The 24,612-nt window shown below is 42.8% G+C and overlaps 1 protein-coding gene across 2 annotated transcripts in view; it reads right to left on the reverse strand.

Annotated features, from left to right (window-relative positions):
* Positions 1 to 24,612, reverse strand: part of LOC126109619 (all trans-polyprenyl-diphosphate synthase PDSS1) — a 793,792-nt gene that overhangs the window by 169,905 nt on the left and 599,275 nt on the right. For both annotated transcript variants that reach the window (XM_049914662.1, XM_049914663.1), the window contains one exon: positions 24,272 to 24,411. In XM_049914662.1, coding sequence (XP_049770619.1) covers positions 24,272 to 24,411 — 140 coding nt within the window. The remainder of the gene's footprint in view (positions 1 to 24,271; positions 24,412 to 24,612) is intronic.

Below are 24,612 nucleotides of genomic sequence, written 5' to 3' on the forward strand. Positions count from 1 at the left end.
ACTCCGGTCGGCGGGACTGTCGAGTATTGCGAAGTGTGGTAGTACAAAAATCGCATGAAATCAGCCGTAGGAATCATTCATGAGTTCCGAAGTGCTACCACCAGTCAAGCTAGCTCAAAGACTATGCGTGGGCATTTATAAAGAATGGGGTACAATGCTCCTCGTAAGCCACAGATTTCTATAGTCGTTGTTAAGTGACACCTGAAGTGGTGTAATAGAGTGACGACAATGGACAGTATACGATTGGAAGCGAGTGATTTGGAGTGATGAACCACGGTTCATCCTGTAGCAATCCGAAGGACGGGTTTGGCTTTGGCGAGTACTTAGAGAACGTTGCCTGGCATCATGTATAATGCCAGTATTGAAGTACGAAGGGGATGGTGCTACGGTGTAGGTGTGTTTTTCGTGGTCAGGTCATGAGCCCATTACTGCGCTTAAGAAAATGCTGAATGCCGAAGGACACGAACACACGTTACGTACTGCGTACTGTATTGCAGAGGAACAGTCCCGAGACCAAGACTGTTTGCACCAGCATATCAATGAACACTGTCATAAGCGAGCATGTATGAGGCAACAGTTTGTGAACAATGACATTGCTGAAAGGAGTTGGTCTACCCAGAGGCCCGATCTGAACTAATGGACGATCTTTGGGATATGTCAGAACGTCGACTTCTCTCCAGGCCGCAGCGTCTCTGGTTTGGGCTCTTGAGGAAGCATGAGCTACTATTCCTCCACACACCTTCAGACACCTCATTTAAAGAGTACCCAACAGAGTTCAAGCCGCCATAAGGGCGAAGGGTGGACCCTCCACAAATTGATGTCCACTAGTCACTGACTTGATACTTTTGATCAGGTATTGTATACAAAGTGAGCGAAATCGCAGTACATAACATGAATGGCGGAATTATTCCAGACTCTGACGATTAATAGGATAATCAATAAGGTCTCTGTTACGCCAATCTCAGCCACTAAACAGTTACATAAGTGGAAACCTGAAAACGTATCCTGATATGCCTTGCCTACTTCAAAAACCGCAATATGGGAGCTGGGTGTTAAAAGAGAAAAATAAATCACCAGAAACGCACGTCGCAGTAAACTTCCCTACCTTGGGGGCACCTGGCAAGCAGCATTCCGTTTACATAAGTGAACTTGGTAGTCCGGCAGTGAACTAGCGACCTTGCCGGTTTGTCTAGGCGCCGAACAGCTGGTTGGGGAAACAGGTTAATGCCGGTCGGCTATCTCTGCTCCGAGGTAGGTAACCGCCAGAGGCGTTATGCCGTGCGCTAATGACGCACTGGTGCCTCCAGGCAGGTCCAGCCAAGTGAAACTGCCCGCTCAAGTTATGCAACGGGCTTCTACTACTGCTAGGCACACTCACACAAACAGCAACCCAAAACGATACTGTGCTCATATACCAGCTCCAAGTTCCGGCGTTGACAGAAAAATTCAGTGCCGATCAGCCGCTGTGTCATCCTCTGTATACAGTATAATTTTTGTGCTGTGTGGAGTGGGATGGGGTACTAACATCGCATCGCTCTCCCGGCCGTTGTCGGCTTTCCAGACCTCGGAGCTGCTACTTCTCATACAAGTGCACGATCCAATTGCATTAATGTGACCATCACCTGTGTTCGACGTCAACAATGGCAGAAGCAGCACTAGCAGTGCAGAGTCTTCGGTTGTTTGCAGATGATGCTGTCGTTTATCGACTAATAAAGTCACCAGAAGATCAAAACAAACTGCAAAACGATTTAGAAGAAATATCGGAATGGTGCGGAATGGTGCGAAAAGAGGCAGTTGACCTTAAATAACGAAAAGTGTGAAGTTATCCACATGAGTACTAAAAGGAACGCGTTAAATTTCGGTTACACGATAAATCAGTCTAATCTAAAAGCCGTAAATTCAACTAAATACCTAGGTATTACAATTACCAACAATTTAAATTGGAAGGAACACATAGAAAATGTTGTGGGGAAGGCTAACCAAAGACTGCGTTTCATTGGCAGGACACTTAGAAAATGTAACAGGCCTACTAAGGAGACTGCCTACATTACGCTTGTCCACCGTCTTTTAGAATATTGCTGCGAAATGTGAGATCCTTATCAGATAGGATTGACAGAGTAAGTTGAAAAAGTCCAAAGAAGGGCAGCACGTTTTGTATTATCGCGAAATATGGGAGAGAGTGCCACAGAAATGATACAGGATTTGGGATGGACATCATTAAAAGAAAGGCGTTTTTCGTTGCGACGGAATCTTCTCACGAAATTCCAATCACCAATTTTCTCCTCCGAATGCGAAAATATTTTGTTGACACCGACTTACATAGGGAGGAACGATCACAAAGATAAAATAAGGGAAATCAAAGCTCGTACGGAAAGATATAGGTGTTCATTCTTTCCGCGCGCTATACGAGATTGGAATAGTAGAGAATTGTGAAGGTGGTTCGATGAACCCTCTGCCAGGCACTTAAATGTGATTTGCAGAGTATCCATGTAGATGTAGATAAAGCGTGTCGCGGGGACACGAAAAACAGTGCAGTCACTGAAAGAGCAAACGAAGCGATTTATACGACATACAAAACAGCAAGACCATTGGATTTCGGGCCAAGGATGGAAGTATTTCCGAATCGGCAATCTTCTATACTGTTCGCGTGCCGCTGTGGTGAAAGTATACCGTTGCGTGGCAAAAAGGCGCTGTCCAAAACCGGCGCCGATGCAACTCTAGTGCATCAAGCGCCGTAGATGACAGGGGTGACTGACAGTTGCTGAGATGGGTACAGGCGAACAGACGGGCAACTATTGAGCAACTTACCTCCCAAATGAACAAATGAGGCTTCCAACAGTGTGTCGTCAATGACCAGCTTGCCTAAGTGTGGACAGGTAGCTTTCTCAGATGAATCACATTTTACGCTCCATCGGACAGATGGCCGCTGGCGTGTTCGCCATGAAGGCAAATGTCCCATAAGCAGTAGGAAGCGTTATGGTGTTATGAATGTTTTCCTGCCATTCTCTAGGTGATCTCGTCATTTTGAAAGGCACAATGGATCAACACAAGTATGCATCTATCCTTGGAGACCAAGTACTCGTGCACACGCAGTTGGTTTTTCCTCAGCACGATGGCAACTACCAACACGAAAGTGCAACGTGTCACCAAGTTGACAGTGTACATGCGTGGTTCAAAGAATACCAGGCCGAATTACTCGTTCTCCACTGGTCACCAAAATGCCCTGATTTAAACACAGTTGCCGGCCGGTGTGGCCGAGCGGCTCTAGGCGCTTCTGCCCGGAACCGCGCGACTGCTACGATCGCAGGTTTGAATCCTGCCTCGGGCATGGATGTGTGTGATGTCCTTAGGTTAGTTAGGTTTAAGTAGTTCTAAGTTCTAGGGGACTGATGACCTCAGATGTGAAGTCCCATAGTGTTCAGAGCCATTTGAACCATTTAAATGAAGTCGAGAATCTATGGGACCACCTCAATCAGACTATTCACGCTATGGATCTTCCACCGAGAAACGTAGCTCAGTGCCACAGTACTGGAGTCGGCATGGCTCCAGGTCCCCGTCGCTACCTCCCAGAACCTCACTGTCAATCTCCCTGCGCGTCTCGCTGCGGACCGCGCTGCAAAAGGTGGTTATTCAGGCTTTTGGCAAGTGGTCACATTAATGTGACCGGAAGTAAAGGAGAAACGCCAGGGAGTACAACGGGAACCGAGCACGGATTACACTCACGGTAGTCAGGCGCGCTCACCACTCAGCTACGCAGGCGGAGACAGTCTAACGTGGACGTCCCAAATACCTTGAATCCTGGAACTTACTGGCAGAATGAAACTGTGAGGGTTGAAAGGCAGGGTATGAGGTACTGGCGGAAGTACAGCTTCAACGTGGGTCGCGAGTCGTTCTTGCATTGATCAGGCGGTATATATATATATATATATATATATATATATATATATATATATATATATATATATATATATATATATATATATATATATACCGCCTATACCCAGCACACAAATTGACCAACAAAAATGGCATGCGACTAATCCAACTTTGTCAACAATTCAACATGAAAATCAGCTCAACGTCGTTCAATAAGAAACCAAGAAAACAGAAGACCTGGAGATCCCCTATAAGCCAATTGGGAGAATTTCAAATTGACCATGTGGCCATCTCATATAACTTCCAAAAAGAGATCAGAGATATCCAGGTCAGGAGTGGTGCAAATATTGACTCAGATCATTATCTCACAAGAGTTCGGGTCCAATTCACCCCAAGGAGGAAAACACCAAGAATCCCACCAGCAATCCCAAAATTTGAAGAATTAAAGAAGCTGAAAATCCAAATCCTAGCAGTACAAGAGACCAGATTTCCTGATAATCAAATCACTGACTACAATGGCTTCAGAATTTTCAAAAGTGGAACGGACAGAAAAATTGGTAAAGGGGCGAACATGCTTGGTATGGCCTTTATGGTCGAAAAATCCTCAGTTAAATTTGTAAAATCTGTAAAAACTATTAGCAATAGACTAATGTTTCTTAGGTTGAAACACAAGAATAAATATTACACCCTAATTAATGTTCACGCACCCTGCAACGTTGACAATAGAAAGGACCTAGACAATGTGGATAAATTTTGGGAACGATTAGAACTTGAAATGTCAAAGATACCGAGGAATGATGTCAAAATACTTCTTGGAGATTTCAATGCACAGATTGGCAGAGAAAAGAAATACAGGAAGACGGTTGGGCTATACCCAGCACACAAATTGACCAACAAAAATGGCATGCGACTAATCCAACTTTGTCAACAATTCAACATGAAAATCAGCTCAACGTCGTTCAATAAGAAACCAAGAAAACAGAAGACCTGGAGATCCCCTATAAGCCAATTGGGAGAATTTCAAATTGACCATGTGGCCATCTCATATAACTTCCAAAAAGAGATCAGAGATATCCAGGTCAGGAGTGGTGCAAATATTGACTCAGATCATTATCTCACAAGAGTTCGGGTCCAATTCACCCCAAGAAGGAAAACACCAAGAATCCCACCAGCAATCCCAAAATTTGAAGAATTAAAGAAGCTGAAAATCCAAATCCTAGCAGTACAAGAGACCAGATTTCCTGATAATCAAATCACTGACTACAATGGCTTCAGAATTTTCAAAAGTGGAACGGACAGAAAAATTGGTAAAGGGGCGAACATGCTTGGTATGGCCTTTATGGTCGAAAAATCCTCAGTTAAATTTGTAAAATCTGTAAAAACTATTAGCAATAGACTAATGTTTCTTAGGTTGAAACACAAGAATAAATATTACACCCTAATTAATGTTCACGCACCCTGCAACGTTGACAATAGAAAGGACCTAGACAATGTGGATAAATTTTGGGAACGATTAGAACTTGAAATGTCAAAGATACCGAGGAATGATGTCAAAATACTTCTTGGAGATTTCAATGCACAGATTGGCAGAGAAAAGAAATACAGGAAGACGGTTGGGCTATACCCAGCACACAAATTGACCAACAAAAATGGCATGCGACTAATCCAACTTTGTCAACAATTCAACATGAAAATCAGCTCAACGTCGTTCAATAAGAAACCAAGAAAACAGAAGACCTGGAGATCCCCTATAAGCCAATTGGGAGAATTTCAAATTGACCATGTGGCCATCTCATATAACTTCCAAAAAGAGATCAGAGATATCCAGGTCAGGAGTGGTGCAAATATTGACTCAGATCATTATCTCACAAGAGTTCGGGTCCAATTCACCCCAAGAAGGAAAACACCAAGAATCCCACCAGCAATCCCAAAATTTGACCTACAAAAACTAACAGAATCAGAAACAATTAAAAAATGGGAAAATTTTCCCGCAAACAACTGGGAAACATTCAAGGAAAAAATCACAAAAATAGCGAAGGAGCAAATACCATTGAAGAAGAAGCACAAACATCCATGGTGGAATATGGAATGCGAAAAGGCAATTCAAGTTCGTACAGAAGCCTTTGCAAAGTACAGTTCAAAGAAAATTAGAAAACTCTTCAAAACTTTTTAGAAACACGGAAACTTTCAAATAAACTTATTAGGCAAGAGAAGAGAAAGTATGTAACTCAGCAACTGGAATCAATAGAAGCAGATTTTAAAAATTATAATACGCATGGATTCTACAAAACTTTTGCAAACAAATTAAAGGGTACATCCCTCAAAATGTCTGTTTTCGGAAATCAGATGGGAATCTGGCACTAAGCGACGAAGAAAACTGTGAAGAATTAGCCAAATATTTTGAAACGCTACTAAACTGTCCAGAACCAACAGAAGCTCTTCCAATATCCAGCACTAAAGCCCCGCAACAGCAAGACTCTGTACCGCCAACTGAAGAAGAAATTATCAAACACATAAACAAACTCAAAAATAACAAAGCATCAGGAGAAGATGGAATTGTAGCCGAATTTCGCAAAAGTCTAGGGTCTAACTCAAGAAATGAGCTAGTTAAAATTATTCAAAACATATGGGTTACTGAAGAAATACCAGAAGATTGGAAATGTGCCCAAATACATCCGTTACATAAAAAAGGGGATAAATCGGATGTGAACAACTATAGAGGAATCTCCTTACTTGCCGTCACATACAAGATATTATTAGCGTGTCTTCTTGAAAGAACACAAAAACTGCTAGAACCCAAAATCTCAGATTTCCAAGCTGGTTTCAGACCAAACAGATCATGTCCAGAACAAATTTTAAACTTGAAATTGATTACAAGGATGAGACAAATGCGAAGGAAGCCTACAGTATATGTCTTTGTCGACTTTAAAAAGGCATATGATTCAATTCACAGACCCATACTATTTAAAATTCTTGAAGAACAAGGACTGGATAAGAAGACACGGAACATCATAGAGCAGACATTAACAAATACAAAATGCAAAGTGAAATTCATGGGAAAACTTTCAAATTCATTTGAGATAAAAACTGGGGTTAGACAAGGTGATGGATTATCACCTCTGTTATTTAACTTAGTTCTGGATAGACTCATGGCAGAATGGGAAAAAGAACTCAAAAAAGAAAAGTACTGGAAACCAATATCACTGGGAACCAAAAAAGATGACCTACAAATCCCCTACTTAGCCTATGCAGACGATCTTGCAATAATGGCAGATTCTAGTGAAATGGCAGTCAAACAGATAGAAACCTTAAAAGAGTGTGCAGGAAAAGTTGGCCTACAAATATCTTTTGAGAAAACGGTGTTTACAACAACAAATCTAGAAATTTCTAAGTTACAAACCAAATATGGAGAAATTAAGAGGGTACCATACTTTAAATATTTAGGAGAGATAATTTCTGAAAAATACTCACAACAAGAAAGAATATTAAAAGCTCGTAGGGGTCTAGGGCTGGTCCAAAACATTTACAATAAAAAATGTCTATCTATAAATACAAAAATTAAACATTATAAGTCGGTAATTAAACCAATAATGCTATATGCCAGCGAAACCTTGACACTTAAAAGAAAAACAGATATGGAAAACCTGAAGAAAGAGGAAAGGAAAATCATTAGGAAAATTCTGGGACCAAGATGGACCAAAGAGGGGTATAGATTACAGAAAAATTCTAAAATTGAAGAATATTCTAACATAGAGATAGACATGAGGAAGAGGCGTCTAAAATTCTATGGCCACATAATGAGACTTCCCGATCACAGACTTACAAAAAGAATAGTAAGATACGTAGCATCCCTTGTTAATGGAGGAGAATGGATCAAAAATGTAAAGAAAGATCTGGAATTAGCCAACATTACTACTGAAGACATGAACAAAAGAAACAATTTCAAACTTAAAGTTGACAAATGGGAGGTCAAACCAGAGACAAAAGCGCCGAGAACTGGAACAAAATGGAGCGAAGAAGGAAAAGCTGAATTCTCGCAAAGAATGAAGACCTGGTGGGCAAACAAGAAGAATAAGAAGCCCCAGAAGTGAATCATCTTTACTTAGCGTCTTCCATGTTGGGAGCTTTACGACTAATAATAATAATAATAATAATAATAATAATAATATATATATATATATATATATATATATATATATATATATATATATATATATATATATATATATATATGGGGTGTTACAAAACGGTACGGCCAAACTTTCAGGAAATATTCCTCACACACAAAGAAAGAAAATATGTTATGTGGACATGTGTCCGGAAACGCTTACTTTCCATGTTAGAGCTCATTTTATTACTTCTCTTCAAATCACATTAATCATGGAATGGAAACACACAGCAACAGAACGTACCAGCGTGACTTCAAACACTTTGCTACAGGAAATATTCAAAATGTCCTCCGTTAGCGAGGATACATACATCCACCATCCGTCGCATGGAATCCCTGATGCGCTGATGCAGCCCTGGAGAATGGCGTATTGTATCACAGCCGTCCACAATACGAGCACGAAGAGTCTCTACATTTGGTACCGGGGTTGCGTAGACAAGAGCTTTCAAATGCCCCCATAAATGAAAGTCAAGAGGGTTGAGGTCAGGAGAGCGTGGAGGTCATGGAATTGGTCCGCCTCTACCAATCCATCGGTCACCGAAACTGTTGTTGAGAAGCGTACGAACACTTCGACTGAAATGTGCAGGAGTTCCATCGTGCATGAACTACTTGTTGTGTCGTACTTGTAAGGGCACATGTTCTAGCAGCACAGGTAGAGTATCCCGTATGAAATCATGATAACGTGCTCCATTGAGCGTAGGTGGACGAAACTAAAATAAGCTCTAACACGGAAATTAATCGTTTCCGGACACATGTCCACATAACATCTTTTCTTTATTTGTGTGTGAGGAATGTTTCCTGGAAGTTCGGCCGTCCCTTTTTGTAACACCCTGTATATTTAAAAGCAGAGGTCGGGCTACTCTAGTGCTTGCACTGCACGTTTTAGCCATAGCAGGTTTTACAATTTTATTTTTTTCTTTTATTACAATTTTAAACTGCTTGCTGGAAAGGTGCTATTTACATTTTTTTGCACTTTTAAGATGATCATTTACAATAAACATTTATTATTGCAATACATAATTTGAATGAAATATATCTTACGAGGGCAGTTCAATAAGTAATGCAACACATTTTTTTTCTCGGCCAATTTTGGTTGAAAAAACCGGAAATTTCTTGTGGAATATTTTCAAACATTCCCGCTTCGTCTCGTATAGTTTCATTGACTTCCGACAGGTGGCAGCGCTGTACGGAGCTGTTAAAATGGCGTCTGTAACGGATGTGCGTTGCAAACAACGGGCAGTGATCGAGTTTCTTTTGGCGGAAAACCAGGGCATCTCAGATATTCATAGGCGCTTGCAGAATGTCTACGGTGATCTGGCAGTGGACAAAAGCACGGCGAGTCGTTGGGCAAAGCGTGTGTCACCATCGCCGCAGGGTCAAGCAAGACTGTCTGATCTCCCGCGTGCGGGCCGGCCGTGCACAGCTGTGGCTCCTGCAATGGCGGAGCGTGCGAACACACTCGTTCGAGATGATCAACAGATCACCATCAAACAACTCAGTGCTCAACTTGACATCTCTGTTGGTAGTGCTGTCACAATTGTTCACAAAAATCTGAACGAACTTCTCCTTCTTCATGACAACGCAAGACTTGACACAAGTCTTCGCACCCGAGAGGAGCTCACAAAACTTCAGTGGACTGTTCTTCCTGATGCACCCTACAGCCCCGATCTCGCACCGTCGGATTTCCATATGTTTGGCCCAATGAAGGACGCAATCCGTGGGAGGCACTACGCGGATGATGAAGAAGTTATTGATGCAGTACGACGTTGGCTCCGACATCGACCAGTGGAATGGTACCGTGCAGGCATACAGGCCCTCATTTCAAGGTGGCGTACGGCCGTAGCATTGAATGGAGATTACGTTGAGAAATAGTGTTGTGTAGCTAAAAGATTGGGGAATAACCTGGTGTATTTCAATGCTGAATAAAACAACCCCTGTTTCAGAAAAAAAATGTGTTGCATTACTTATTGAACTGCCCTCGTATTTTAACAATGTATACAATAATAGAACAAAGGAGAAGAGTCTCCACAGTTTTTGAAGTGAGAGTGAGAGTTAAAGACATAAACGTTAACATATGATAACATATAATTAGTCACATCGGTGTGTGTAGTGTTACTGTACATAATTTACACGAAATATATCTTATTTTAACAATGTATACAATAATAGAACAGAGGAGAGGAGAAGAGCACATGCCGCGAAACGCAAAGGTTCCTGGTTCGATTCCCAGTCCGGCAAACAGTTTTATTCTGCCAAGAAGTTTCAAACTAGCGCACACTGCGTTCCAGAGTGAAAATTCATTCTGGAAATCTTGAATCCGACTCGTTATTGTTGTGTACACCATAACACGCTTTAAATCACACAAGGTTTGTTAAAAAAGTAAAGGGAATTTTTAGTTTTACGCTTAGTATTAGTGTTATTCGCTCGATTTTCGAGTTATTGGTTAATACGTCCGAAAGTGTCTGTACTATCTTAGCCATATATGATATTTTATTTCAGACAATCTGTATTAAAATTCGCTACAAGAACGTATATAGTGTAACAAACCGTTAGAAACGTTAAATATCGGCTTTGATGAGTATATTATGAGAAAAAAGGCTTTATGAATGGTACAACTTTACACTCTGGCAAGTAAGAGCGTGGTCTGCGTTACGCACATCTTGTAAGAGATTTCGCCTCATTTCTTTTCCAGCCCAACAGAAAGAACCTTTTTCCTTCACGCAATATCCATAAAGCGTTAGTTTAGTTTAAACTTTTGACTGAAATACACAGGAAGAGACACGAGTGTAGCTGACGCTTCGTGTTTATCAAAGATATCTAAAGTCGACTGCCTAACGTTGGCTCATCGACAAAAATGAAGTACTGATACTGCAGGAGGACACTGATCCGAAGCACCGCAGCAGCAACGACTGAAAAAGGAGAAAGGTGTGCAGGTGCTGGAATGGCCCTCACAGTCGCCTGACGCAAATCCCGCTGAAAATGTATGGTCTTACATCAGAAAGAAGTTGCAAGGAAAAAAATATCTTAGCTTTGAAATAGCTGTAAACGCAAATTCGACGCATTTCGAGGTCTCTTCCACGTGGATACGTGGAAAACTTTATTTCAAGCATGCTTCGGAGATCTCAAGCAATTATCGACGCTGCGGGTGACTGAACGTATTGTTAACTCTAACTGCTTTTTCCTGTCGTTCATATATGATGTATGTATATGTTTTAGTTTTTTGTGAAATACATTTTTTCTACGGATTAACCCGACCACCATCTTATTTAACAGACTGTATGTGCGTTTCGAGGAAGGACGCGTAAGATGTCGAAGGTGATGAACACCCTGGACGCCCTAGCACAGCATTAACCGATGAAATCGTGGAAACACTGAAAGAAACGACTATCATAAATTATTAGGGAAGTCGCTGATAATGTTGGCATACCAACTGGCTCATACCACGACATTTTTTCGGATGTTTCGGGTACGAATCGCGTGACAGAATAATTTGTTCAAAAACTCCTGAATTTCGAACAAAAGCAGCGGCGAATTCCAGTTACTGATACGTGTCGTAGCAGGTGATGAAATACAGGTTTACGGCTGTGACGTCGAAACTAAGGCTCAACTGTCTCAGCAGTCTTGATCGCAGAGATCCCAAACATTTTTAAAACGGCGGTCAAATATGAAGGTTAAGGTCACTGTGTTCTGCGATTATAACGACATAGTGCAGCGTAAGTTCTGGTGACAAGGTGGATCGATCAATATGGGCTACAATGAACAAATTCAAAGCCGGTTAACGAAAAAGTATTTACGAAAAAAAACTCCCGGATTTGTGAGGAAACACTTCATGACTTTTGGGCCATGATACTACACCATCCTAGACTTATAACCTACTTAAACCAACAGTGTAACGATGTCGCATCTACCACATCCGCCAGACATGGTCCGTGTGGCCTTTTTCTGTTCGCTAAAATGTAGGAAATGATAAACGGCTGCCATTTTGCAAGCGTAGATGAGACTGATGATAGAGCTAAAAGTTTTACTTGGATTTGAGAAAACGCTGTCACAAGTTTGTATGTTATAAGGGTCATTAATATTGACGGGAATAAAAATGACGTAGACGAACAAATAAAATTCTTTAAAAAATATTTTTAAATACACATCAATAATATCTGGTCACCCATTAGTGGACATTAATACAGGGTGTATCAACCTTCGCCTATAAGACAGCTTGAACTCTCATTTTCAATGCGGTATCCGAGTCTGTGGGGGAGTAACAGCCAAAACCAGAGAGGGTAGTGATGTTGGACGCTAGGATCGAGAAGAAGACAAGTCATCCCGAAAATGTTCCGTGCGTCGGTGCTCTGGACAGGGAAATCCATTTTATGAATGTTGTTGTAAACAAACTGTTGCCTCACAGATGCTGCTTTGCGACACGGTGCATTCTCATACTGGTACAATCATTATCTCCGAACTGACCCTCTACTGTATGCAGCAGACAATGCTGTAAAATGCGTTCATATCACTTCACATTTAGCGTTTTCATAAGAGCAGTAAGGGGACCAGACCCCAATCACAAAAACCCATATCACAGCACCATCACCTCCACTATACTTCGCCAAGGGCCTTGCCGCAGTGGTAACACCGGTTCCCGGCATATCACCGAAGTTAAGCGCTGTCGGGCTGGGAGAGCACCTGGATGGGTGACCATCCGATCTGCCGAGTGCTGTCGCCAAGCGACATGCCTTTGTGAGGTAAATTCAGGAGCTACTTGATTTACAAGTAGCGGCTCCCTCGTAAACTGACATACGGCCGGGAGAGCGGTGTGCTGACCACATGCCCCTCCATATCCGCATCCAGTGACGCCTGTGGTTTGACGACGACGCGGCGGCCGGTCGGTACCGTTGGGCCTTGATGGTCTGTTTCGGGCGGAGTTTAGTTCCACTATACTTCACTGTTGGCATCACACATGATGGCAGGTAACGTTGTCCGGGCATGTGTCAAACCCAAACTCTCCAATCAATTTGCCACAGGGTACAGCGTGATCCATGACTCGAAATATCTTCCGCTGTACAGTGGCGTCACTCTTTACACCACCTCAAGCGTCGCTTTGCTTTCACCTGCTTGAACACTGTTCCCCATTCTTTCTGGAATACTACGCACAGTCCACCTAAACTGCCGATAGCACTTTGGAACTCAAGAATGATTCCTACCGCTGATTTCCTGCGATTTTTTACAACTACTTTTCGCAATGCTCGGCGGTCCCTGTCCGTCGGTGTATGAGGTATACCTGCTCTTAGTTTAGCTGCGGTTCATCCTTCAGAATCACATCAGCAACAGTCGGCTAGGGCAGATTAAGAAAAGTTGAAATGCCTCGATGGAGATGCTACTCAGGTAACATCCAATGATTGGTCCATGTTCAAAGTCCTTGAATTCTCCTGAGCGATCCATTCTGCTGTTACTGCTTCTGCACTGACAGCAGAACACTCCAGCCTCCTTTTTTATGTACAGCCCCCTCTCGCGACATCTAGCGGACAATTCATTACATAAGAGTATTTCGATACTTTTGATCAGATGGTGCATATTACTATACGGCTAAAACAGCGCACAATGGAAGTTTCCAGTTGCAGGCTGCCTATTTAATTACTACCAGCAGCAACAAGAATTAGATTTTTCCGTACTTCATATAATTACCTCCTAAATTTAGAATATAAAGGGCTGTTCGAAATTGTTAAAATGGCTCTGAGCACTATTGGACTTAACTTCTGTGGTCATCAGTCCCCTAAACCAAAGAACTACTTAAACCTAACTAGCCAAAGGGCATCACACACATCCATGCCCGAGGCAGGATCCGAACCTGCGACCGTAGCGGTCGCGTGGTTCCAGACTGTAGCGCCTAGAACCGCTCGTCCACCTCGGCCGGCTTAAAAGGCTGCCAGAAGTTATCAGTTAAGAGCTACGGTTGTATGTTAAAGGTTTAATACAAGTACTGTTAGAAACCATGCACAAAGGGCGTTCAAAAAGTTTTGCATAGTCCTCTGTAATTTTTTTTTATTTTTTGCAGGAGGAGAATGAAATTTTTTGTGGACATACTTGGAAGATATAGCTATTAAGTTGTTATATAAAACTATTTTCTTTTCTTTACAGGTGAGCCATAATGAACCGTGAAATAGATGTCAGGTTGCGACAACGGTCGGTGATGGAGTTCCTCTTCAAGACCGGCGATGATTGCCACATCGATTCACAGGAAGTTGCTCCCTGTTTATGGGGAGGACACACTGGATCGCAGCAGTATCCAGCGGTGGTTGCAGGGGTTTAAAGAAGGTGATTTCTCTCTACTGGACGATCCACCATACGGTAGACCATCGATGGCAGTGAGTGATGTGAATAAGGAGACGATTGATGAAATCATCCAAAATGACAGATGTGTAACGACACGACAACTTGCTGAGATGACTGTTTTCCTATTGGGTAGTGTGGTATCACTGGTTCAGGGTCAGCTCATCAGACTACACAATGACAATGCCAAACACCATGCAGCCCTTATGACGCAGAAGAAAATCAGGAAAATGAATTGGAAAATTGTTCCTCATCCTCCTTACAGTCAGGACTTGGCTCCGACTGATTTTTACCTCTTTGGTCGTCTGAAGGCCCATCTGCGCGGTAAAACATTTGAAAGTGAGGAAGACCTTATTTCCTGTGTCCAGCGATGGCGTAAAAGTCAATCCCCAAAATTTTACCATAGTGCTCTTACATCATGGAAAGAACGTTGGGCCAGATGCGTCACAGCTGATGGAGGCTACATTGAGTATGATGTATAGCTACATGTTCCATGTATGTTCACAAAAAAATTCATTATCCTCCTGCAAAAAATTAAAAAAAAAAAGAGACGACTGTGCAAAAGTTTTTGAACGCCCTTTGTATGTGCCTGGAAGCAGCGTAACTCACAGCGCGCACATTGCTCAGACTTTAAGCGTCAGTCAATACAGGCAATCACGCATTCCCGACCAGTTCGTGTCAGTGAACTGCACGACATATTTACATTTGGGCGTCACAATCGGTCCCATATTGTGCACTTGTAAACTGACCCAAATTTGGAGAGACCCTCTATCCACGGATGTGTCTGTTTTCTGTATGCGTTGTTTTTGCATGTACATCTATAATATTGGAGATACCCCTCCCTGTGTTGGAAAACGAAACGGCAGTAAATATGTTTTCCTGTTGTTACTTCTGACTATACATTAATTTAAGTAACCATACATCAATGTCTTTAACACGGAGAAATATTGATAGTGAAAGAGGAGAGTACAGTTGCATGAGTAGAACTGTAAAATAAGACGTTCATTAACGTTACATCTAGGCCGGAGTGTTATTTACGAGCTTGTAAACGGCCAGCATATAGACATCCACTGAAACTAATTAAGTATACGTATGCTATAAACTCACTCGTTCCACGTCATACCGATAAAAAAAATAGTTCAAATCATCTATGGAGCATGTAACTTATTAATTTACGGAGTCATTGCAGGATCCTGATACACCCTGACACAAATGCTGCATAAGACTTGAATTAAATGCATTGAGATAAAGTGAATGGATCGATGAAGGTCAAATTAATGGAGATAAAATATGCAGTTGAGACCTGTAAAACAAAGTTAGATGTATTGTAAAAGGTATGTTAAATCCGTACCCCCAGTGGTGCTATTATGTCCCCAGTCCCCACAACTACAAGGGGGAGCCTGCGGTAACAGTGTTCCTAAATCACAGGGGGAAACATCAGCGCCGCGCGGGTTTAGCCGAGAGCTCTAAGGCGCTTCAGTTGTGGACTGTGTGGCTGGTCCCGGCGGACGTTCGAGTCCTCCCTCGGGCATGGGTGTGTGTGTTTGCCCTTAGGATAATTTAGGTTAAATAGTGTGTAAGCTTAGGGACTGATGACCTTAGCAGTTAAGTCCCATAAGATTTCACACACATATGAACATATATGAAACATCAGCTATTTCGAAAATACTAATCAGGACTGGAGGCGTGCTCAGATGTGTAATAGTTATAGCGTCTGCTCACTGAAAGCAGGGAATTCGGGTCCCTGTTACGATCCGACATTAATTTTCTAGTATTACGTTCATAGTCATTAAAACCCACAAATCAGCATACCTGGTGCCGTTTCACATCATTGCATTTCCGTTGATTTCACACCCAACGACGCATCAATTTCATTTCAGTGAATTTGGTTCTAGTCTCAAACTACTCTTCGGCTGTCATAGTATTTTTCATTTTTTTTAAAATCAAAAATGGTTCAAATGGCTCTGAGCGCTATGGGACTTAATATCTGAGGTCATCAGTCCCCTAGAACTTAGAACTACTTAAACCTAACTAACCTAAGAACATCACACACACCCATGCCCGAGGCAGGCTTCGAACCTGCGACAGTAGCGGTCTCGCGGTTCCAGACTGAAGCGCCTAGACCCGCTCGGTCACAGCGGCCCGCTTTTTATTAAAGTCCTGACTTATACCATATGACTAATTTGTTTTTAAGAAGGTAGAACCTCAGTGACGTGGCGCAGAAGTTAGTACACTGGATTCGCATTCGGGAGAACGACGGTTCACATTCGCGTGCGGCCGTGCAGATTTAGTTTGTCATTTCCCTACGTCGCTCTAGGCAAAAGCCGGACGGTGCTTTTGAAGAGGGTGCGGACGATTTTCTTCCCCGTTCTTTCGTAATCTGAGCTTATGTTCCGTCTCTAACTACCGCGCGGTCGACGGCACTTTGAAATTAGAAAAACCAAAGCTCTCGTACTTACACCGAGACTGGACGTAATAGATTCTGCAAAGCTAGAAGCGGACTTTACTGACCGCTCAAGCCGATCAATTGCAGAGAACCGTTGCGCAGTACGGTAATTTCGCAGCAAACGTACAAGAGAATGACTCGCGAGTGGGTAGGCAATGGGGACACCGCGAGAGAGCGGCCATAAGAAGCCCTCTAACTGTAGCAACGCTGGAGCGCAATTACGAAGGAAAGCGAAAAACACAGCGGCTTATTTTCCCGTCGAGAACACATCGATTCCGTCCCTCCAACATAAACTACAGAAAATACAACTGAAACCGACGATCACTGAGAATGCTTCAGATACCATTACGAGAGCAAAGTAAGGAATTTCTTGTGCCGCTTTAGATTTTCCTGGATTGTCTGGCACCATGTGAACGATGCCACTCGACTGAATACGCGAGAAGAATTAAAATGTAAGTAACTTTACGTATATCAGAAACTACATATACATCTACATCAATATTCTTCCGCAAGCCACCTAACAACATTTGGCGAAGGGTGTGTTCCAATCGCCAATGGCGGGTAGGAAGAAAGACTGTCGTTGTCCCTCTGTATTAGCTCTAATTCTCGTTTTTTTTTTTTCGTTGTGGTAATTTCGTATGTATGTTGACGGAAGTAACATGTTGTCCAGCCCTGCCCAGAAAGTACTCTCTCGAAATTTCAATAGCAGACCTCTCCGTGATGCAGAACACCTCTCTTGTAGCGCCAGGTACAGGAATTTCTTGAGCATCTCTGCACAGCTGTTGCGCCGGCCAAACGACGCCGTGACGAAACGCGCCTCTGTTCGTTGTATTTTCTCTAGCTCTTCTATCAGTCCTACCTCGATAGAATCCCCTATTGATGAAGAGTGTTCAAGAATATGTCGAAAAAGAGCCTTGTAAGCCACTTCTTACGTGGATGAGTTACATTTCCTTACGATTCTTCCTAAGAATCTCAATCTGGCACCTGCTTTTTGCACTATTTGTTTCATGTGGTAATTCCACTTAAGGTCGCTTTAGACAGTTACTCCTAGATATTTTACGGCAGACGCTGCTCCTGGCTCAAATGGTTCAAATGGCTCTGAGCACTATGGGACTTAATCTGAGATCATCAGTTCCCTAGAACTTAGAACTACTTAAACCTAACTAACCTAGGGACATCACACAATCCATGCCCGAGACAGGATTCGAACCTGCGACCGTAGCGGTCGCGCGGTTCCAGACTGAAGCCCCCAGAACCGCTCTGCAACATCGACCGGCTCTCGGAAGACTTCAAAGTCGATTTTCTTGAAAACTTTTGAGTGTTAAATCGAATGGCTTTGGCTGACTGGTATTTGGTTCCTGCTCTTCACGTACTATAAATATACAAAAATACACATATCCGATTGTTGTCTGGCCTCCTTGTAAGACACAGGATTCACAGAGTAAAGGTGCTAACCGTCCGGCTCTCTACTTTCCCTAAATTAAAATTCGTTTGAAAATCCAGTATCGTCTCCGTTCTTCAGATCTGAATTGAGCTAATGGTCTCGCTAATGATTAACGATGTAATTCCGGGTATGTGACTTATCTCCATCTCTCGTAAGGCAGGCTTCTATGTGTTACACTATGCGAAAAGGTAAAAGGTAACTCTCCTGCCCCTAAACGGAAATGATTTACCCCGACGGTGTACAAAGCTCTGTGCCTATTTCTTAACGGTAAGGGCACTGTGCTGACGAGTACGCATAGAATCTGCCGAGGCCCTTTTCGTCTCTCCAAAGCTGCGCAGTGTCACGTCACTGCACTCACATACGAGTGTACCGCAGTTCAAATTCCCGCCCGGCCGTAGAGATGGTTGGTTTGGGGAAAGAGACCAGACAGCGTGGTTATCGGTCTCATCGGATTAGGGAAGGATTGGGAAGGAAGTCGGCCGTGCCCTTTCCGAGGAACCATCCCGGCATTTGCCTGGAGTGATTTAGGGAAATCACGGATAACCTAAATCAGGATGGCCGGACGCGGGATTGAACCGTCGTCCTCCCGAATGCGAGTCCAGTGTCTAACCACTGCGCCACCCCACTCGGTGGCCGTAGAGATTTAAGATTTTCGGTGGTCTCCTTTGAAGAGTACACAGTCGGTTTCCTTGTCCAGTCCGAGATTGTGCTGCATCTCTAACGACTCCGTCGTCTCGGCAAGTTAATATCTGTCCTTATATACTTCTACTCAGCATCTTTGATGTGAAGTTCTCTGAATCTTGAGGACATCAAGGTATTGCGAGGCGAGTTTCTTTTTCAAGTCACTGCCACTTTACAGTAAACAAAAAAGTGTATTTTGAAACAATTTTCTTAATATATAAAAGCTACATAATTTTCCACATAATTTCTACCAGTATAAAGGCATTTATCGTAACGACCAACGACCACCTGAATTTGAAATCATTTTCAAAATGCAGCAGCAGTTGGTTATCCTGGGCGTCAGGTAAGAGCTATATAAAGGGTTACCACATCGTTTCCACCAAAGTATGCGATGATATGTATGTTGAGTCATAGATGGACGAACATTGCCATGAAGGGGGAAAAACCATCTCAAAACCAGATCTATTAGACAAGGAAATAATCATGCGGCGTCTGTTTTCTTGAACTTTTGTATTACCTTGGTGCATCAAGTTTTCCGTGATAGGGGATGTCGCACTTTTCGATCTTTACCGTCTACATTAGTCCGCCATTAAAAACTTTACTCTGATTATTTTTACCATTCAATCGTTCATAACGTTTTCTTCATAAACTTCACCAATCTAATAATGAACTTCGACGGTTTTCAAGCCCTTTGTACACAAAGAACTAATCTCTGCCTGTATTTCACAGTCGGCAGGATTTTCAGTTAACTGAGGTATCATAGCGTGTAGGCTTTCACGGCCGGCGTCTTCAGTAATTAAAACTTCCGGGCTAAGAGGCCGTGGTCCAATAATAGAAATACTTCTCCCTGACGTTTCGTTGCCAGCTGCGGGCAACATCATCTGAGGTGAGTCTACGACTGGCTGCTAGGCCGTGGAGGTCCTGTTTATATAGAGCGCGTAGAGGGCGCCACCACTCGTCACATGTTGTCAACAGTAAAACTATCTCTGGCTGGCGTCATTACTCTCGATCGAAGGTAATCGATTGTCACATCTTTGGTACAGAGTCGATCGCCATATCTTATCTAGCTTCAAGCCTTCTTCTTTCCTGTTAAAATTATTGTGGTGTTTAAAAATCTCTACAGCCTCTCTATACATACGTGTGTAATAATGCGATGTCTTAGCTAGCACGCTCGTCTCACTAAATTTTATTTCATGGTCACCCGTTTCAAAAACATGTTCCGCTACAGCCGATTTGTCCGTGTGTCCCAGTCGACAATTCCTTTTATGTTCAGTTAGGCGAGTATTGATACTTCTTTTTGTGGTTCCAATGTAAACCTTCCCACAACTACACGGAATCTTATAGACACCAGGAGTAGCTAGAGGGTGTCGTGCATCTTTCGCCGATCTTAAGCATTCACTAATCTTCTTTGTGGGTCTGAAGATTGTTTCAACTCTGAACTTGGCCAGCACTTTCCCGATACGGTCCGTAATATTGTGGATGAATGGAAGAAAAACTTTCCCCACCGATGGTTGTTGTTGTTGCACGTTTTCGGACATTTTTCTTCTGGGATGGAGTGCTCTATCTATCTCCTTGCCAGCGTACCCATTTTTCTGGAAAGCGGTTCGCAAGTGGTTTAGTTCCTCTTGCAAATAAGCTGGCTCACAGATTTTATTAGCCCTGTCCACCAATGTCTTAATAATACCTCTCTTCTGCCTGGGATGATGGTTTGAATCCTTATGAATATAACGATCGGTATGCGTATCTTTTCTGTAGACTTTGTGACCCAGAGTCCCATCTGCTCGTTTAATTACTGAGACGTCCAAAAAATTTATCTGTCCGTTACTTTCTGTCTCCATATTGAATTGTATTTTTGAATTGATGCTATTCAAATGCTTCAAAAAACGGTTCAGTTCTTCTTCACCGTGATTCCATATGACAAAAGTGTCGTCCACATACCGATACCACTTCAAAGGCCTTTTTCTAGCTGACTGCAGTGCTTGCTGTTCAAAAAATTCCATAAAAATATTAGCAACGGCTGGACTTAGAGGGCTACCCATTGCCACTCCATTAATTTGTTCATAGAACTCATTATTATACTGAAAATAAGTCGTGGAAATGCAATGTCTAAACAAAGCTACTATATCAGTAGGAAATATGTCAGATATGCAAGCAAGAGCTTCGTTGACAGGAACCATCGTGAACAGAGACACCACATCAAAGCTGACAAGAATATCACTGGGGCTGACGGTAATCTCCTTCAATTTTTCGATGAAGTGCATAGAGTTTTTAATATGATGATCAGTTTTTCCAATAAACGGTTGTAACAAGGTGGCAAGATGTCTAGCCAGCTCTTGAGTAGGGGGAGAGTAATGACGCCAGCCAGAGATAGTTTTACTGTTGACAACATGTGACGAGTGGTGGCGCCCTCTACGCGCTCTATATAAACAGGACCTCCACGGCCTAGCAGCCAGTCGTAGACTCACCTCAGACGATGTTGCCCGCAGCTGGCAACGAAACGTCAGGGAGAAGTAATTCTATTATTGGACCACGGCCTCTTAGCCCGGAAGTTTTAATTACTAACTGAGGTATATTAAGTAAAGGCAAATAAGAGCGGACGAATGCTTTCGTTATGGCACCTGTGGGTAGCTAATGCACGCAGTTAACAGCGCGCATATGTGAGTCACCAACGGCATCGCTGCGGCGCTAAAAATACTAAGCGTCACAAAACTGAAATAACTGAGAAAAACGGCAGACCGAAGTGCCAACACCTAAATACGAGTACCGCAACCTTCCAGTCTCTGACCTCTCGATGTTGTGGCATGCAGCCACAGAATCACCGGCCCACAGGGCGGACACCATCGTTGTCGAGCACGTCACGTAATCTTGGCTTCGTGCAGAATACATTAAGTGTCGCCTTGCCTCCGAGGCAGTCCTCAGATGACAATGGAGTACACAGCCCGGTACATCCCCGGATCCTTAGAAGGGCAGACGCCTGGAAGCTTGCCCAATGAACGCCTCGCGGTACTTGCGTACATCATGCAACCAGGAACTGTGGCGGTTCAGTATCTCATCAGCTGTCAAATGATGATGGCGTAAGAAGTTCGTAAACTACTACGGACCAAATAAACTGTCGCAAAGACTCAACAATGATGGCCCGGATCACAATCAATGTGGACAAAAGTGAAGAAAAGTCCATGCGAATGGACAAAAAGACAATTTTAGAAACAAAAAAGATAGAAAAATAACTTTAAATAATGGTGTCAGACAAAGTATCTCGAATTTTTAACATTTATGTGTCACCAAAGAATACCTTCCATGGTACTTGAGGGACCTGTAGAGGATAAAAACTGAATGGAAAGGCCAGGATTGGAATACAACCAAGCCAACAAATAACTGAGGACGTAGTTTGAAAGCGCTAGAGATGAAGAGGTTGGCACAAGAGATTAGGGACTGATGACCTCAGCAATTTGGTCCCTTAGGAATTCACACACACACACACACACACACACACACACACACAGAGAGAGAGAGAGAGAGAGAGAGAGAGAAGAAGAGGAATTCATAGCAGGCAGCATCAAACGAGTTAGAAAAAAAAATGGCTTTGAGCACTACGGCACTTAACTTCTGAAGTCATCAGTCCCCTAGAACTTTGAACTACTTAAACCTAACCAACCTAAGGACATCACACACATCCATGCCCGATGCAGGATTCGAACCAGCGGTCGCAGACTGTAGCGCCTAGAACCGCTCGGCCACTCCGGCTGGCAATTGGGTTAAAAGACTAATAAAAAACAAGTGTCGCCATCCGCAGAAAGTGGAAACGAAGAACTATGTGTCTAAAACTAACCAAATATAAGATTTTTTTTTACTCAGATGAAATTATAGTAATCGAAGAAACATCACATCATGTGAAACACCTATGTACGAAAAGAACCAATGGGAAAAAGAAGGAGAAGGGACTGATAAAAACTAAAAGAATCATTGACAGTGCAAATTTCCAACCGGAATTATTTAAAGTGTGAAATTAGTAAAGATATAAAGAAACTGAGAAAAATGTTACCTTATCGCACCTCCAGGTCTGACTCAAAACACAAGAAGTAACCAGAAAGTGATGTTGCCACTTAGGATTTCCGAATACTACTAGCACAGGTGGTGCCAAGGAGAGACTAATGGAGCAACGGAGTCTGTAGAGGACCGTGCCTTACCCTACGTGAAGGGATATACTCGTATATCAACTGAATTAATTTCACTGAAATTAAGTGAAATTAACAAAAAATATTAAAAAATGATATCAGAAACAAGCGTCACGTGTTGATTGTTACTGTAGATATACCATAGACAGAAGGGCCTACAGGTAAGTGATGCTTTGCCATTACTTTACAAACGTTATCATAAAATGTAATTGGACAGTTGTGTCAGTTACTAGTTTACTACCGAAAAAACGTTCGGAAATGACAAGGATAAAACTTGCTTCGAAGCCACACAATGTGTGTGTCGATTCAAGTTTTTAACAGGAAAGTTTCAGAGAGAAACTGGCACCGCACAGATGCGTCCAAATGCCGTACTATACTAAAAGGGGAACGACTAACTATTTACTCAAGTAATATAAAAAAGAAATGAAATGAAATGAATACCACTCCACTGAAAACAGCTACTGCCAAAGAAATCTGACTACGAAATTAAGGCGTATGTTTCCGTTTACATCGTGGTAATTCCGAAGCGTAATAGCTCTCCAGCATCACGGATAAAATACGAGTATAGATATTCCTTTACTGACACCGACCGACAAACCGCTTGTAAGAGGGAAGTGCAAGGAAGCGGTGATATGAAACATGTCCTTCCAGTGACAACGAATTTTCTGAGAAATACCACGTGACGTATGTATTGTTAATAACATGTAATGGTTCAATTGGGTATGAGCAGTATGGGACTTAACTTCTGAGGTCATCAGTCCCCTAGAACTTACAAGTACTTAAACCTAACTAACCTAAGGACATCACACACATCCATGCCCGAGGCAGGATTTTCGAACCTGCGACCGTAGTGGTCGCGCGGTTCCAGACTGTAGCGCCTAGAACCACTCGGCCACATCGGCCGGCGTTAATAATATATAATACAGAGAGTTCTAAAGTCTACATCTCCAGCGCATTAATGTAATGTCTGTTAGCCTTCTGGAGTGTTTTTGGCAACGAGAGGCTACGACGCCCTAGAATTATGTTACAGATTTTAGGATGTATATACTAAGGCTCTAGTGATACATGATAATACGTTTAACAAGGATCTACGCAATGCACGTCCGTGCCTCAGTTTTCTGACTGTTTTTCTAATGTGTTACACGTCCTCCGTGCCTTACCTCTTCTCCTTGTAGATGTGGTAGTTGACGGCGCGCGCCATGAGGATGGCGACCATGGGCCGCAGCGCCTTGCCCTGCCCGTCGAAGTAGTAGCAGGCTATCGTGTTCAGTTCCGGCTCATTCGTGTTGCGGCCCAGCTCCTGCAACAACACGCAACCGGCTGCTCAGCTCTCTCACCCTCACCGATCACCTCGCCTGTTTACACAATGAGGTGACAGAAGTCATGGGATAGCGATATGCACACATATAGATGACGGTAGTACATTTACATTGATACTCTGCATTTAAGTGCCTGGTAGAGGGTTCATAAAACCACCTTCACAATAACTTTAATTCCAAAA

This window comes from Schistocerca cancellata, chromosome 12 (genome assembly GCF_023864275.1).
Source record: "Schistocerca cancellata isolate TAMUIC-IGC-003103 chromosome 12, iqSchCanc2.1, whole genome shotgun sequence".
NCBI lineage: Eukaryota > Metazoa > Arthropoda > Insecta > Orthoptera > Acrididae > Schistocerca > Schistocerca cancellata.